The sequence below is a fragment of the Sinohyriopsis cumingii genome, chromosome 11 (genome assembly GCF_028554795.1).
Source record: "Sinohyriopsis cumingii isolate HCF-2022 chromosome 11, ASM2855479v2, whole genome shotgun sequence".
Taxonomy (NCBI): domain Eukaryota; kingdom Metazoa; phylum Mollusca; class Bivalvia; order Unionida; family Unionidae; genus Sinohyriopsis; species Sinohyriopsis cumingii.
The window spans coordinates 22,154,470-22,171,146 of NC_142971.1; the positions used below are offsets into that span (position 1 = coordinate 22,154,470).

At 34.5% G+C, this 16,677-nt stretch overlaps 1 protein-coding gene across 1 annotated transcript in view; it reads left to right on the plus strand.

Annotated features, from left to right (window-relative positions):
- Window positions 1-1,524: 1,524 nt before the first annotated feature.
- The window catches only part of LOC149787755 (uncharacterized), a 41,539-nt gene continuing 26,386 nt past the window's right edge, over window positions 1,525-16,677 (plus strand). The window contains exons 1-3 of the mRNA XM_089973948.1: window positions 1,525-1,728; window positions 5,968-6,056; window positions 9,888-10,136. Of these exons, the coding sequence (XP_089830074.1) occupies window positions 6,005-6,056; window positions 9,888-10,136 (301 nt within the window). The 5' untranslated portion in view covers window positions 1,525-1,728; window positions 5,968-6,004. The remainder of the gene's footprint in view (window positions 1,729-5,967; window positions 6,057-9,887; window positions 10,137-16,677) is intronic.

Below are 16,677 nucleotides of genomic sequence, written 5' to 3' on the forward strand. Positions count from 1 at the left end.
TATTTTCACAAGAGGAATCACAAAAATGTCTCTCATATGGTATCACGGTACCAATTGTTTTTCCATATCCCTCAATGCTAATGTTTTGTGAAATAAATATACTTTCTGTCCTACTTGGGCATGCATGTCACACACTGTCATATAGAACAATGCTAGATTGTCAATTTGACAATGACATAACCAGGTACTCCATTGCATTTAAGAGAGATAACTCTACTCGAACTAGACAGGGGTAAGAGTTATCTAGTCACAACAAGCACATTTTCAGCCATGTGTACCATATTTTAAAAAAATCATAAAAAATACAAAATATGATCTAGATAGAAATTAACACAAACTCACATGTTGCCAAAAGGCTCAACATTTTTTTAAGCCAAACAGAAAGTACAACTCTTACATAATGCACCAATCACAGCTAGTGTTGTTCTTTAATTCTGATTACAATGTTCCATACACCTTAAGCTCCGCCCACCTGGACTTGCGCAATTGGTACCGTTATACCATATAGGAAAGAAAAAAGAAGTTGGAACGATTATAAGAAAAACATTTTTTAATCTTTAATTTTTTTATTTTATTTTTTAAATAACAAAAACAATAATTAAAAAAAAAACAATAACTCGAGCTGAATTTGATATGAGGCCAGAACAAACAACTACACAAGATAAAGCACACAAACAATGTAGCATATACACAAATACAGGGCAACATCAAAATCTATTTGCAAAGATCACTAAAGAGAAATAAGGGGGAAGGAAACCGGTCTATGGCAGGGAGGCCTATGACAGGTATGCCAACTGGAGGTATGCCTACGGAAGAGAGTGTAACTCGTAATACTTCACTTGTTTCGAACCCGGGAAGGGAAACTTGGGGATCTTGAGACTCCGAGAAGTACCAACTTATCAAAAATTTACTAAAATAGACGAACCCCATTCCAAAATTATTTTTGAGTTGGTACGAAATACCCACAATGACATATCTTAGGGGAATATAACAACATATCAAATACTTTATCAATTGTTGACTTAAGGGCGGACACCTCAACGGTTACTCTCTAATATAGCTAGTAGACTGAGAGGGGGCCACATATAAAACATAAAACATTGCTGTAACAAGGACTACTCTGTATGCAACATCATGGAATAAACCCCAACACTGTAAAATGTAATTAAATAGGGCAATTGTCCATTTAGACCTTGAATAATATTAAAATTCGTTTAATGCCGAGATTGCAGAAGAAAAGAAATGGCATGCATGGATCGCACAACAAGTTGGAAAAGGCTTCATAACTGTGAGATATAGCTCCATGGGTATATTAATTGCAAGCCCTATACAATAAATAGTTTCGCCTTCAAAATAAACGAATGATGACGGTGGGCTTGCTCCCATAATCAAGAAAGATATAAACTTTTCAAGTTATAAATTTAAGTTACAAACCTGACGATGCAGTTTGTTGACAAAGAGCAGAACAGTTCAGAATTCCCAGTTGTTGAGCAGAATTCTCGAGATTTGGTTTATTCCAAGTTGTTGCCCAACACCTTCAAAGCTATTTTTGTTCCTTTGGATATTCCGTGCAATTGGACTAAATTTAGCATTTATTCTGCGTTTTGTGTGTGCAACGTTAAGCTGCCACTAATTTATCACGAGTATTAACTGAAACATATGAAACAAACCAAATTTCAGACGGAGCTTACCAAAAGTGTTAATTGTTAACAGTTTACTGTTAACCATGTGAGTAGATATTCATGCTTCGCAAAAGTGTAGAACTGAAACTATATATTGTTATTAATTCAGATTTGAGGAATAGCTAGATTACATTATTGTAATTACATATAGTTAAGGGCTGTTGGTAATGCGAATTGGCCTAACGGGCGGGTGGGTGTGGTATAGTCAAATATCGTGTATAGTACGTAATGAGTTTAAAGTTATATCTTGGACTCCTCTCTTTTGACGCACTTAAGCACTTACTTTCATCTTTTCAGAAATATTCTTCATTCATTGTGATATATTTTCTTACTTATAAAACAATAGCTATTTTAGCAAACTATGGATATAAATGACTGATGTTTCGTCTTGTACTCCTAATGTGCTTTCATCTCGACGACCCCTTACAGTAAAACGATCGTATATTACGTCACCCATTTTGACGCACCTTCTTCTCCCAGTATTGTGTTGTTTTACAATGGAGCATACTCGCATATGATGTGAACCACGTGTATGTACATGGGGTGAGTGGTCCAAGTGCAGCTAAATGCCAGCATGATACTAGGGCACCCAGGCGGCACCTATTGTTCCCGTGCCACACAAGTGATCTGCCAGACTGTGTTTCCTCACAAGTCAGACTCGATGCAGATAGATTATTTACTCTACAGAACCATCAAAACTATCCTAGATCAAGTAATCCTGCAAAACGACCTCGTTGAATTGGAAAAGTGGGCTTCAACATGGACATGCAGCTAAATGCTAAGAAATGCTAAATATGCAGCATTAGAAACAAATCTTTGAAATTCTACTAAATCACCCATTCTACAAGAGGTACCGACTAGCCCATACCAAGGGTTTTCATCTCAGAAGATGTTCAATGGGGCACACTTATCAATATCTGCCATAAAGCAAATGCTACATTGGGGTTCTTAAAATGGAATTTAATGAACTTCCCCCACAAGAGTAGGAAGATGGCATATATAATAATAATAATAATAATAATAATGAGGACTTTGTATTGTGCCTAATCTTTAGAAGCTCTAAGTACTTTACAACATTAGACAACACATAAAATATAAAAAACATAAGGATATGATTACAAAAAACAAACACCATGAAATCAGAAAACATAAAACCTGCTGAAAATATTTAAGGTAGGAAACATTATTAGGTCTTAAGGTTTGTTCTTTGGTCCAATCAACACTCTAGTATGACTCATCTATATTTTACCCCTACTGTGCTAAATATATACAATCCATCAAAATGATTCAGTTCCAAGCAGCATGATTTATTCAAAAGGAAGGGGGTGATTTGAATTTTTAATGTAGCTTTAACAATTTTTCAGTGATGTCGCTACACTGTCTCGGATGCGGGAGGTTGTGGGTTTGATCCTTGGCCGAATCATACCAAAGACTTACAAAAATGGTACTAACAGGTGCCTCACTTGGCGCTCAGCATTAAGAAGTTAGGACTGGTCGGCCTGGTGTCAGGATAATGTGACTGGGTGGGACATCATGCTACATATCTGCGACATGATGCCCCAGTGCTAGACATCACTATAAATTGCCACACTGCAGACATCATAGCGATATGACTGAAAAATTATTAAAGCTATGTTAAAAATCCTAATCACACACACATAATTTTTTCCCTGTTTATGTTATACTTTATTATGCAGAAGCTGAACACATTATATCAATCAATGCCACTTTATATATGATGCAGAATTGCTAAGCCTCGTGTTTCCCAAGCTATGAAGTCTATTGCTAATTGCAATGATTACCATTAATATGTGGCTTTGGTGGGTGGGGGATTTAAACAGGTATCCCAGGTAGAACTTTATCTATTGTTAACTGGAGATGGTCGAGGTTTTGGCTATGGATCCCAATCATTTCCTGTTTATTGTGAACATTCATATTAATATAAGGTTCTTGGTGAATCTTGACATAGTGTTCTGTTTGATTACTGCCAATCATAAATACCACATCAAATTTTTACTACCAATACTGTATAGATTGTACAGGCAAAGGTTTGAAACTGATACCTGTCATGTACAGGCAGAGGTTTGAAACTGATACCTGCCATGTACCAGCAGAGGTTTGAAACTGATAACTGCCATGTACAGCAGAGGTTTGAAACTGATACATGCCATTTACAGGCAAAGGTTTGAAACTGATACCTGTCATGTACAGCAGAGGTTTGAAACTGATACCTGCCATGTACAGGCAGAGGTTTGAAACTGATACCTGCCATGTACAGGCAGAGGTTTGAAACTGATACCTGCCATGTACAGACAGAGGTTTGAAACTGATACCTGCCATGGCTCAGTTTACAGTATCCAGTTTTGTTTCATCTGTCAACTTGTGGAGCAGATATAAAAAAATCAGCTAGGAGTGCTATAAAACCCACTACAGCTGCAATACAATCCATGACAGTTGCACTAGTTTGAGTGGATGTCCACTAGATGTAAGCTAAATCCACAAGACATAGTGGACATTCACTATTTATACTTGACACTTAATACCGTGCTCAGGTCCATGTCCACCAGATTAAGTTGACAATCCGTAATCAATGATTTGTGTAGTGTATGCTAACCTTTACATGCATTAACACTTTTGGATGCTGCAACTGCATTTCAATTGAGGCTTCATTTAACTCTCAATCCAGTTTGTGTACAAGAGCTCTGTGCACCATCTGCAGAGAAGCATGTTTCAGTGTCAGCAGTATGAGTCAGCCATTCTGAGCTCATTTCCCCCTTTTGAGCTCATTTCCAGAGTGCCACCTTTCAGGTAATTCACTCTGTTAGAAAACATTAGGCATAAAGAAAAAAGTGACCATTCTTTTACACAATGTGGTTGCTATTTGAGATTAAATTCTAATCTGCTGTTTCAAAAATTGTAACTGAGCCTGATTCTCCCTCATCCAAAGTTGAGGTTGCGGACTTCCATTCAGCACATTCAAAAGTTTTGATGGTTAGAATTATGTTTGTGAAGGCTTGAGGAAGTCAGATATAGGCTCCAATATTTTTGTGGACAACACTGATAAGTTGTCCGATTCTGATGATTATTGATGCAGACATAGACAACAAACTAGTTAAGTCAGAAGCTGAATAAGGGTGCAGTTGGTCACACAGCTTGATTGATCTGAGAGTGAATGAATCATCACATTTTAAGCACATAAAAAATTCTCTGGTGCAAAATAATTATACTGCCATAAAGGTCGGATTTTATTGTAAAACCTATCTATAGATAATAAATACGTAGATAAAGGGTAAAATGGTTACAATTTATGTTTAAAATTGTTTTCAGTCTGAACAATTATCCTATCAAGTTGGTGCCAACATTTCTCTTTGATTTGTCTCAACTAAACCTACACTTAATTTAGTGATCTACTTTTAATTCCTCACAGAGTTGATTTCTGCTGTCTGTCTAAGGTAACCAAATTATGAGGGGTTGGCAACCTTGAATTTGAAATGGCCTCAATAATTTTCTAGTGGCAAGCTCTGTAAAGTTTTATTTAAAATCTGCTAGGTACTTGGATCATTGTTTATCCTAAAGTTAGTTCAGTATCAAAACTACATTTATCTCCAAAATAGGATTCATGTCCATAGATGTGTTCAGTAAGGGATCACATTAAACTGAAACACTTTTTACCGTGTAGACCAATGCAATTTTGAGATTGCTGGAGATGACTTGTCATGCATCTTCCAGGCTGGGCTCATAGCATTTTTATATGGGTCAATGGCTACAGTTAGTCTACAATGTACCCATCATAAAATATTTCAAAATCGTGCTGAATTCACAATTTCTGCAGTTTACTCTTGAAAATTATATTACTAATGGATATAATTTTCCCCAGTAATAATGGGCCCAAGCACATTGCTGTATCAACCAAGAAACATTGTTTCCCCATGATAGGCCTTTGGCTGTGAGTTTACCTGACTGGTTCTAAGTTGGGCAAACATGGTACTCCTAGTGTGATTACCCTGTGTTTCTTTGTGTCACATGACCAGGCTTAAGCTTGGTTGGCATTCTGTCTGATGCTTGAATACAATAATTAACATCTGCGATATATAAGAGGAGCTTGGTTATTGGTTTGTAGATGAAATTCCCTTGAAGTTTTTTATTTCAAGTTTTAGTACAACATTTAATTAAAGGCAGAGTGTTTACAAATGTAAACCTCAGTTACAAAGGTTAAAATATTACTTATACTAGCCTCCATTTTGTTAGATTCAAGAGTTTGAAATTTTTTTTAATATTCTTGCAGATTGAGACATTCACTGACTTTTTAGTTCCTAACAAAGATGTTTGGCAATATTGGAGGATCTGGCCCAAACAAAACAAGCATAGGGTCAGGTAAGCTTTCTGTATCTGTTTCAGTTACATTCAAATGTTTTTTAAAATTATATTTTCATTTATTTATTTTGAGGACTCAGCCAATGTTGGTATGTGAGAAAGCTTGCCAGTAGCTTCTCGTGGGTCGGTGGTTCTTTCCGGTGTTTTCCCGGGTTCTTCCTCCACCATTAATACTGGCCGCCATGTATAGCCTATCGAGTGCTGAAAAATGGCGTTAAACCCCACAATAACGATAACAATAACATTTAAATTGACCCAAAATGTCCATAATCATCAGCTTTGTTAACTCTGTCCAAACATTTCACCATTTTCTAAACCTTACATATCCATTTATCTACCCCATCCTTTCTTTTGTCTGTCTATCTACATGATAGAAGCATCTGGGTTTTGCAACTAAATAAGTAAGTTAATTCAATCTTTTGAGTAAGTTGGTACATATTCCATTTTTGTCCAACTTCTGATCAGAACTACAACTATTACAGGTATGTTAAAGTCCTCACAAATTTAAATTTGAATGTTTAACAGTAGGTAAATATATTTAATGCTAATGCATGTTTTATGATCCATAATGTATATATCTTTATTGCTATATAAAATATCTTAAGATAAACTCTACTGAGAATTATGAATAAAGAATACGTTACATGTATAGTAGTTTTGATATTTTCTAAACCAGTTGAATTTTTTACCAAAACTGGCTCTCCTCTATAGGCCTGTTATGACCTCTTGAGGGACTGCTTTTATTAGGTAGAAGAGGTGGTCTCTCAAGACAGGTTTTACTGTTTTCATGTCGTAGTTGAATGTTTGTTTCTTTGTTGGTATTTAATGACACCACAACCCAACCCTCCCACCTCCAACTGCATTCAGAACACTTATCTAAATCTATTCACTCCTGTAAGTAACATTTTAGGAGTTTTACCAATATTTTTGAGGTCTTGTAAAACTTTTAGGGGTATTCAAAAACATTTTGTGGATTCAGACTACAAATTCTAATGAATGTGCATTATTTTCCCCATTTATCCTCAAATATAGTATGACTAAAAATGTACTTTTGTGTTGAAGATAAGAGCTCTATAATTTTGATTGCTTGTTCATTAAATCTGGGGGACATTTGTCCTTCACTGACTTTGCACTAAAACTTCTCATACAAATGAATATGTATTTAATACTTCAATTGCCATATTCTTTGATTTGATAGAAATAAAACAGCACCTGAAATTTTAGATTGCCTGTGGTAAATTAGGTGATTTCTAGCACCAACATGGGTGTGGATATCTATATTTATAAGTTTTTTCTAACACAGTGCATGTAATCATGTAATGGATGCCAATTAATGAACTGTGAGTAAATTATTCCATTTTTCCAAGTATCATATACACTTGCATATAAACCACATAATTTAGGAATAAATAAAAGTCTGAAAGAAGGGGGTGGGGTTTACTTACATGGGCTAAGGTTGAAACTTGAAAAGTTTTAAGTTTTTTGGTTGACTAATGGCTGTAAATCATAGGTAACAGAAAATGTCCCAATGAAATTGGCAAGATTGATACAGGCCACACAGCAGTGACCAGCTCTTTTAATATCCACATCAATAAACTGTTACAAACTACATGTGCTATGATGTTATTGTTATTATTTTGCATGTGTATATTTTCTGATTTCTCCAGCATTTACTTAAATGTGAATAAAGACTCCATAATTTGTAGGCTGGTTGGAGAATGCCCAAGAGCATATATTATACAGTATGACTGATAGTTAAATTGTAAGCAACATTACAAGCTCCTGTGGTACTATAATGTACAGTAATTACATAGTGAAAATCATGCTCAGCATCACTTGTATCTATGTTTATTCACAAAAATATTAGAGACAGATTTTGCTTTATTCATCGCTTCTATCAAATCGCATTCTTTCAGGTTACATTTTAACTAGACATAGGTGTTTGATCCATGTGCTTATGAGTTATATAAACAATCTGACAAAAGGGAGGTAATTTTTATGAAAAGGAATGCACGTTTAATTGTTCAGGGCACATGTTCACATAACTGTTACATGCTTATGAAAAAATGAGAATAGTAAAGGCTGAAATTCTTAATACTGATCAACTTAGATCTCCACCGATCTATTTTAGGTTAATGTTTTGGCTGAACAAAATCATTATTTTCCACACATTGAAAAGCTGACAGGCTTGGCATCTCTGTGCTTATAGTTGGTGGATTTGTCTTTTTTTTTCCAGCAGCAATCCAGGCCAGATAATTGTCAAAATTCTAAAACTGGCTTGGGTTATGAGGGAATTTTGTCTTGTGGACATGTGGTACTGTAATGTGTAATTGCCTTTTACTCCATAATAGCACAGTTACCATAGCTGTGTAAATGAGGTTTAAGGTCACTTACATCAAAGCAAACAACTACTCAGGTTTTATGGTATTATAATAATGCATTTCTGAATTTTTTTTGGTGTATTTTGGAGATATTAGGTAATTTTAGCACAGTGGTGCCTATGATTCAGATCCAAGGAACGTAGCAGATTTACATGTACATGCAATGGTGCCATTATGTAAATATGTTCATTAGCCTAAATGCAATCATTCAGTGAAACCTATTGTTGTTAGTCGTTGTTGTACTGGGGTAATATTTTTTATGAGTTAGGTATTTACAGTATCAAGGCACACAAAAATTAAAACTTAATGGTGCATTGATAAAAAATTCTAATGCAATACTACATAAACAAACAATAATTAACAAAACAAAAATGGAGTGGTTACTGTTACAGCATCCTGCAAATGCTTGATTCTTGTCATCATCCAATCAAATTATACACAAATATGAATTAGGCAGAAACATTAAGTAAACAGAAAATTAAATAAATTGTTGACTTTTCAAACAAATTATATTAACTTATAACATTTCCATGTAATAATCACACATGCCAACTCTAAGAGAGTTATAAATGTAATTTTTGCTAATTAAGTTTGCCTGAATAAACGCATCTAGAACTTACCACATGTAATGTCTTCTTGAACTCGTGAGTCAGCTTATGTGCAGGCCATGCACTTTTTAATGTTTTTACCTATTCTTTGGGGGCCCCGAGTGGTTTAAAGTGCTCTCCGTTATGCTTCTTCCTCCACCATTAATACTGGCCGCCATGCATAGCCTATCGTGTGCTGAAAAATGGCGTTAAACCCCACAACAACACAACACAACACAAACCTATTCTTTGGGGACCTTTCAGCTTATACACAAATGGGATTCTGCATGAGTGTATACAGTATATGAACATGTGTGATAATCAAAATAACTGAGACCAGTTGTACACTAGCATCAGAGTTTTGGGGGACATGGAACTAACAGTTGCAGGAAACCCATGATCCTGTGCATTTCAGCATATTTGTTTTTCATAATTTGAACTGATTTTATTCTTCATACAACTTTATATTTGTATCCTATCCTAAAAATATCTTAGTTAATGCAAAAAGTGATCAATATACTGTGATTTTTCCCCAAATGTTACGATACAATTTCTTATTATTTTGAATTTTTATGCTTCTTCTACCCCAGATAAAGAATTTTGTATGACTTCTTGTCATGTAGCTGCCATATATACTCCATTATAAATCAAGTCCAAAAGCAAACAACAAAAGATCCTGATCTGCTGTTGCATAATGCCTATACAGTTCAGGGTCTATGCTGTTTGTTCTACTGATTACTCCGTACAAACTGCACAGACCCAGATCTTCTGGTGCATTATATGCCACAGATGTGCGTCTTCACAGTTTGCAGTTGGACTCATCTTATAAGCAAGTATATATGATGACTGTTTATTCTCTGCAGGTTTTAATTTCACTGCCCAGACATCCACATCTGGTGCTGGCACTGGTACTGGTTTTAACTTTGGAGCACCAGGGTCCACAGGCAGCACAGGCTTCAACTTTCAGTCTTCATCTACAGCAGGTCAAACTCCAAAAGTTGGCCAGGCATCCACTGGCACTGGTGCAGGTTTTTCATTTGGAAATCCGGGGTCCACTGTTGGTACTGGTTTAAACTTACCACCACCATATACAACAGGTTCAACTTCAAAAGGTATACATACAGCTCAAAGCTCTCAATAGAATTTTGAAGACAGTGGTGAAATTAATTCAAAACTGACAGTCCTGTTCATAAAAATATAGTCTACATTTTAAACACTGAAACTGAGACTTATTTTTTTAAAAATGGTACTAAGCGCTGCCTGGCTTGGCACTCAGCATTAAGAGATTAGTGTTAGCATTGGTTGGCCTGGTGTCAGGATAATATGACTGCGTAGGACATCATGATACATATCTACAGCATGATGCTCCAGTGCTAGACATCACTACCTTTATGTCCAGCAATTGCAAAATGGATTATTTGTATTCATGACAAAGTGGCACAAAAAGAAAGACATTAAAATGTGCTTTGAGAAAGTGGGACCATTATGTTTATTGTTCATTCAGCAGTGATTTATGTGAATGAAATGTATTTAGTAATACAAATATGCTTTTGTGTTCCCTTTAGTCATTCAAACAGAGAATAATATTCACAAAAAATTCATTTAACATTTATTAATTTGTCATGTGACTAATGCCTGAATCAGATATGGTAACTGCATTCACATTAATATATCTATGCAGTATAGAACATTATTCTTATAGATAATATATTGCTTTTGAGATCTCTAGATTGTGTTGGATATTTTATTGGATAAATAGTGACTAATGTTGTTCTGGAATATGTGTGATTAAAACACTGCAAACTTTGACATTCTTAGATCTTTATTGCTGTCATGTTTCTCATGTTTCCAAATTTCATTGGACTGCATAAAGTTTTCATGAATATTCATTATTATTGTAAATGATTATAATATGTACTCTGGGAAGTAAAGAAGTCATAAACCAGTTTTGTGATTTTTGGGTAGTAAAAAAGGACATGAATCGTGAGTAATTTTGACAAGTAAAGAATGGCATAATGATGGTCACAGAACCTTGGATGATTTTGAGACCTAAAGAAAGACAAAAGCCATGGTTAATTTGGGAAGTATAGAAGGATGCATTAAAATGGATAATTTTGAGAAGTAAAGAAAGGCACAAACCAAGGGTAATTTGTGTAGAAAAGGACAGAAAATGATAATTTTGGGAAAAATAAAGAACACCACAAACCAGTGGTAATTTTGGGAAGTAAAGAAAGACAAACAGGGAGTAAGTTTAGGATGTAAACAAGGATGCAGTCAGTGAATTTAAAGATGGACACTGACTGTGAATAATATTAAGTAAAGAAAAGCACAAATCATATGTAATTTTGGAAAGTAAAGACGAGCACAATCTGGATAATTTTGGGAAGTAAAGAAAGGCACAAGCGATGGGTAAATTTTTGAAAGTTACAAAGGGCACAAACCATAGCTAGGTTTTGGGAAGTAAAGGACAAACCATGGGTAACTTTGGGGAAGTAAAGAGAGAAACAAACCAGTGAGTCAGTTTGCATTTATTACAGTGTAGCATCAGTGCAGTCATTACATTGGTATAGTTCTTTCAAATTTAAGAACTTTTTCATGTGAGTAAATTGTAATCAGTAAATTTCCATGGTTCCTCATTTTTCATAAATGTATCAGGATATACTTCTCAGCACTGTAAATACTGCTGGAATTAAAACACCCAAATGATTGATTCTTGATCATCATCACATGCAGCAGGTACAATTTGGATGCCATCTTGGTTCATATTTGATTGAATTTGAATGCCAGCCTGGTTCATATTTCATTGAACTTAATCGCCAGCTTGGTTCATATTTCATAGAATTTGAATGCCAGCTTGGTTCATATTTCATAGAATTTGAATGCCAGCTTGGTTCATATTTCATAGAATTTGAATGCCAGTTTGGTTCATATTTCATAGAATTTGAATGCCAGTTTGGTTCATATTTCATAGAATTTGAATGCCATCTTGGTTCATATTTGATTGAATTTGAATGCCAGCCTGGTTCATATTTGATTGAACTTAATTGCCAGCTTGATTCATATTTCATAGAGTTTGAATGCCAGCTTGGTTCAAATTTCATAGAATTTGAATGCCAGCTTGGTTCATATATCATAGAATTTGAATGCCAGTTTGGTTCATATTTCATAGAATTTGAATGCCAGCTTGGTTCATATTTCATAGAATTTTAATGCCAGCATGGTTCATATTTCATAGAATTTGAATGCCAGCTTGGTTCATATTTCATTGAATTTGAATGCCAGCTTGGTTCATATTTCATTGAACTTAAAATGCCAGCTTGATTCATATTTCATAAAATTTGAATGCCAGCTTGGTTCATGTTTCATAGAATTTGAATCCCAGCTTGGTTCATATTTCATAGAATTTGAATGCCAGTTTGGTTCATATTTCATAGAATTTGAATGCCAGCTTGGTTCATATTTCATAGAATTTGAATGCCAGCTTGATGCATATTTCATAGAATTTGAATGCCAGCTTGATTCATATTTCATAAAATTTGAATGCCAGCTTGGTTCCTGTTTCATAGAATTTGAATGCCAGCTTGGTTCATATTTCATAGAATTTGAATGCCAGCTTGGTTCATATTTCATAGAATTTGAATGCCAGCTTGATTCATATTTCATAGAATTTGAATGCCAGCTTGGTTCATATTTCATAGACTTTGAATGCCAGCTTGGTTCATATTTCATAGAATTTGAATGCCAGTTTGGTTCATGTTTCATAGAATATGAATGCCAATGTGATTCATATTTCATAGAATTTGAATGCCAGTTTGGTTCATATTTCATAGAATTTGAATGCCAGCTTGGTTCATATTTCATAGAATTTGAATGCCAGCTTGGTTCATATATCAGAATTTGAATGCCAGTTTGGTTCATATTTCATAGAATTTGAATGCCAGCTTGGTTCATATTTCATAGAATTTTAATGCCAGCATGGTTCATATTTCATAGAATTTGAATGCCAGCTTGGTTCATATTTCATTGAATTTGAATGCCAGCTTGGTTCATATTTCATTGAACTTAAAATGCCAGCTTGATTCATATTTCATAAAATTTGAATGCCAGCTTGGTTCATGTTTCATAGAATTTGAATCCCCGCTTGGTTCATATTTCATAGAATTTGAATGCCAGTTTGGTTCATATTTCATAGAATTTGAATGCCAGCTTGGTTCATATTTCATAGAATTTGAATGCCAGCTTGGTTCATATTTCATTGAATTGGAATGCCAGCTTGGTTCATATTTCATTGAACTTAAAATGCCAGCTTGATTCATATTTCATAAAATTTGAATGCCAGCTTGGTTCCTGTTTCATAGAATTTGAATGCCAGCTTGGTTCATATTTCATAGAATTTGAATGCCAGCTTGGTTCATATTTCATAGAATTTGAATGCCAGCTTGATTCATATTTCATAGAATTTGAATGCCAGCTTGGTTCATATTTCATAGACTTTGAATGCCAGCTTGGTTCATATTTCATAGAATTTGAATGCCAGTTTGGTTCATGTTTCATAGAATATGAATGCCAGTGTGATTCATATTTCATAGAATTTGAATGCCAGCTTGGTTCATATTTCATAGAATTTGAATGCCAGCTTGGTTCATATTTCATAGAATTTGAATGCCAGCTTGGTTCATATATCATAGAATTTGAATGCCAGTTTGGTTCATATTTCATAGAATTTGAATGCCAGCTTGGTTCATATTTCATAGAATTTTAATGCCAGCATGGTTCATATTTCATAGAATTTGAATGCCAGCTTGGTTCATATTTCATTGAATTTGAATGCCAGCTTGGTTCATATTTCATTGAACTTAAAATGCCAGCTTGATTCATATTTCATAAAATTTGAATGCCAGCTTGGTTCATGTTTCATAGAATTTGAATCCCCGCTTGGTTCATATTTCATAGAATTTGAATGCCAGTTTGGTTCATATTTCATAGAATTTGAATGCCAGCTTGGTTCATATTTCATAGAATTTGAATGCCAGCTTGATGCATATTTCATAGAATTTGAATGCCAGCTTGATTCATATTTCATAAAATTTGAATGCCAGCTTGGTTCCTGTTTCATAGAATTTGAATGCCAGCTTGGTTCATATTTCATAGAATTTGAATGCCAGCTTGGTTCATATTTCATAGAATTTGAATGCCAGCTTGATTCATATTTCATAGAATTTGAATGCCAGCTTGGTTCATGTTTCATAGACTTTGAATGCCAGCTTGCTTCATATTTCATAGAATTTGAATGCCAGTTTGGTTCATGTTTCATAGAATATGAATGCCAGTGTGATTCATATTTCATAGAATTTGAATGCCAGCTTGGTTCATATTTCATAGAATTTGAATGCCAGCTTGGTTCATATTTCATAGAATTTGAATGCCAGTTTGGTTCATATTTCATAGAATTTGAATGCCAGTGTGATTCATATTTCATAGAATTTGAATGCCAGCTTGATTCATATTTCATAGAATTTGAATGCCAGCTTGGTTCATATTTCATAGAATTTGAATGCCATCTTGGTTCATATTTCATAGAATTTGAATGCCAGTTTGGTTCATATTTCATAGAATTTGAATGCCAGTTTGGTTCATATTTCATAGAATTTGAATGCCAGTTTGGTTCATATTTCATAGAATTTGAATGCCATCTTGGTTCATATTTGATTGAATTTGAATACCAGCCTGGTACATATTTAATTGAACTTAATTGCCAGCTTGATTCATATTTCATAGAATTTGAATGCCAGCTTGGTTCAAATTTCATAGAATTTGAATGCCAGCTTGGTTCATATTTCATAGAATTTGAATGCCAGTTTGGTTCATATTTCATAGAATTTGAATGCCAGCTTGGTTCATATTTCATAGAATTTTAATGCCAGCATGGTTCATATTTCATAGAATTTGAATGCCAGCTTGGTTCATATTTCATAGAATTTGAATGCCAGCTTGGTTCATATTTCATTGAACTTAAAATGCCAGCTTGATTCATATTTCATAAAATTTGAATGCCAGCTTGGTTCATGTTTCATAGACTTTGAATGCCAGCTTGGTTCATATTTCATAGAATTTGAATGCCAGTTTGGTTCATATTTCATAGAATTTGAATGCCAGCTTGGTCCATATTTCATAGAATTTGAATGCCAGCTTGATTCATATTTCATAGAATTTTAATGCCAGCTTGATTCATATTTCATAAAATTTGAATGCCAGCTTGGTTCCTGTTTCATAGAATTTGAATGCCAGCTTGGTTCATATTTCATAGAATTTGAATGCCAGCTTGGTTCATATTTCATAGAATTTGAATGCCAGCTTGGTTCATATTTCATAGAATTTGAATGCCAGCTTGATTCATATTTCATAGAATTTGAATGCCAGCTTGGTTCATGTTTCATTGAATTTGAATGCCAGCTTGGTTCATATTTCATAGAATTTGAATGCCAGTTTGGTTCATGTTTCATAGAATATGAATGCCAGTGTGATTCATATTTCATAGAATTTGAATGCCAGCTTGGTTCATATTTCATAGAATTTGAATGCCAGTTTGGTTCATATTTCATAGAATTTGAATCCCAGTTTGGTTCATATTTCATAGAATTTGAATGCCAGTGTGATTCATATTTCATAGAATTTGAATGCCTGCTTGATTCATATTTCATAGAATTTGAATGCCAGCTTGGTTCATATTTCATAGAATTTGAATGCCAGCTTGGTTCATATTTCACAGAATTTGAATGCCAGCTTGGTTCATATTTCATAGAATTTGAATGCCAGCTTTTTTCATATTTCACAGAATTTGAATGCCAGCCTGGTTCATATTTCATTGAACTTAAATGCCAGCTTGGTTCATATATCATTGAATTTAAATGCCAGCTTTTTTCATATTTCATAGAATTTGAATGCCAGCTTGGTTCATATTTCATAGAATTTGAATGCCAGCTTTTTTCATATTTCACAGAATTTGAATGCCAGCCTGGTTCATATTTCATTGAACTTAAATGCCAGCTTGGTTCATATATCATTGAATTTAAATGCCAGCTTTTTTCATATTTCATAGAATTTGAATGCCAGCTTGGTTCATATTTCATAGAATTTGAATGCCAGCTTGGTTCATATTTCACAGAATTTGAATGCCAGCCTGGTTCATATTTCATTATGACTTTGATATCTAGCTTAACCATGAAAATCATGAAAATTGGTACCCCATAAATTTAAAGTGATTCACAATATGAGTTTTCATGTGAAATACAGAAGTTAGTTTTCAGTTAGAAGCATAGATACCAGTTTTTGCAGGCAGAATATAGAGACCACTTTTTCAATCAAAACATATATACCAGTTTGTTGTTTATTTCTGGAGAAATGTTGATACCAGTTTTTAGGCAGTAAGAACGGCTCCAACATTCTAAACATTGTGGAATTTGCCATAAATTTCCCATTAAGTGTTTTGGTTTTATGGGATTTAATGTCAGTATTCAGCATGATATGGCATTACATAGCAAACAGTATACTTGCTTAGAGGAGAACAAAGGAAAATTCTAGAAAGAACCACTGACCCTTGGGAAGCTACTGGTGAAAACTTTCTCACATACCCATGTTGATTGGGCTGATACT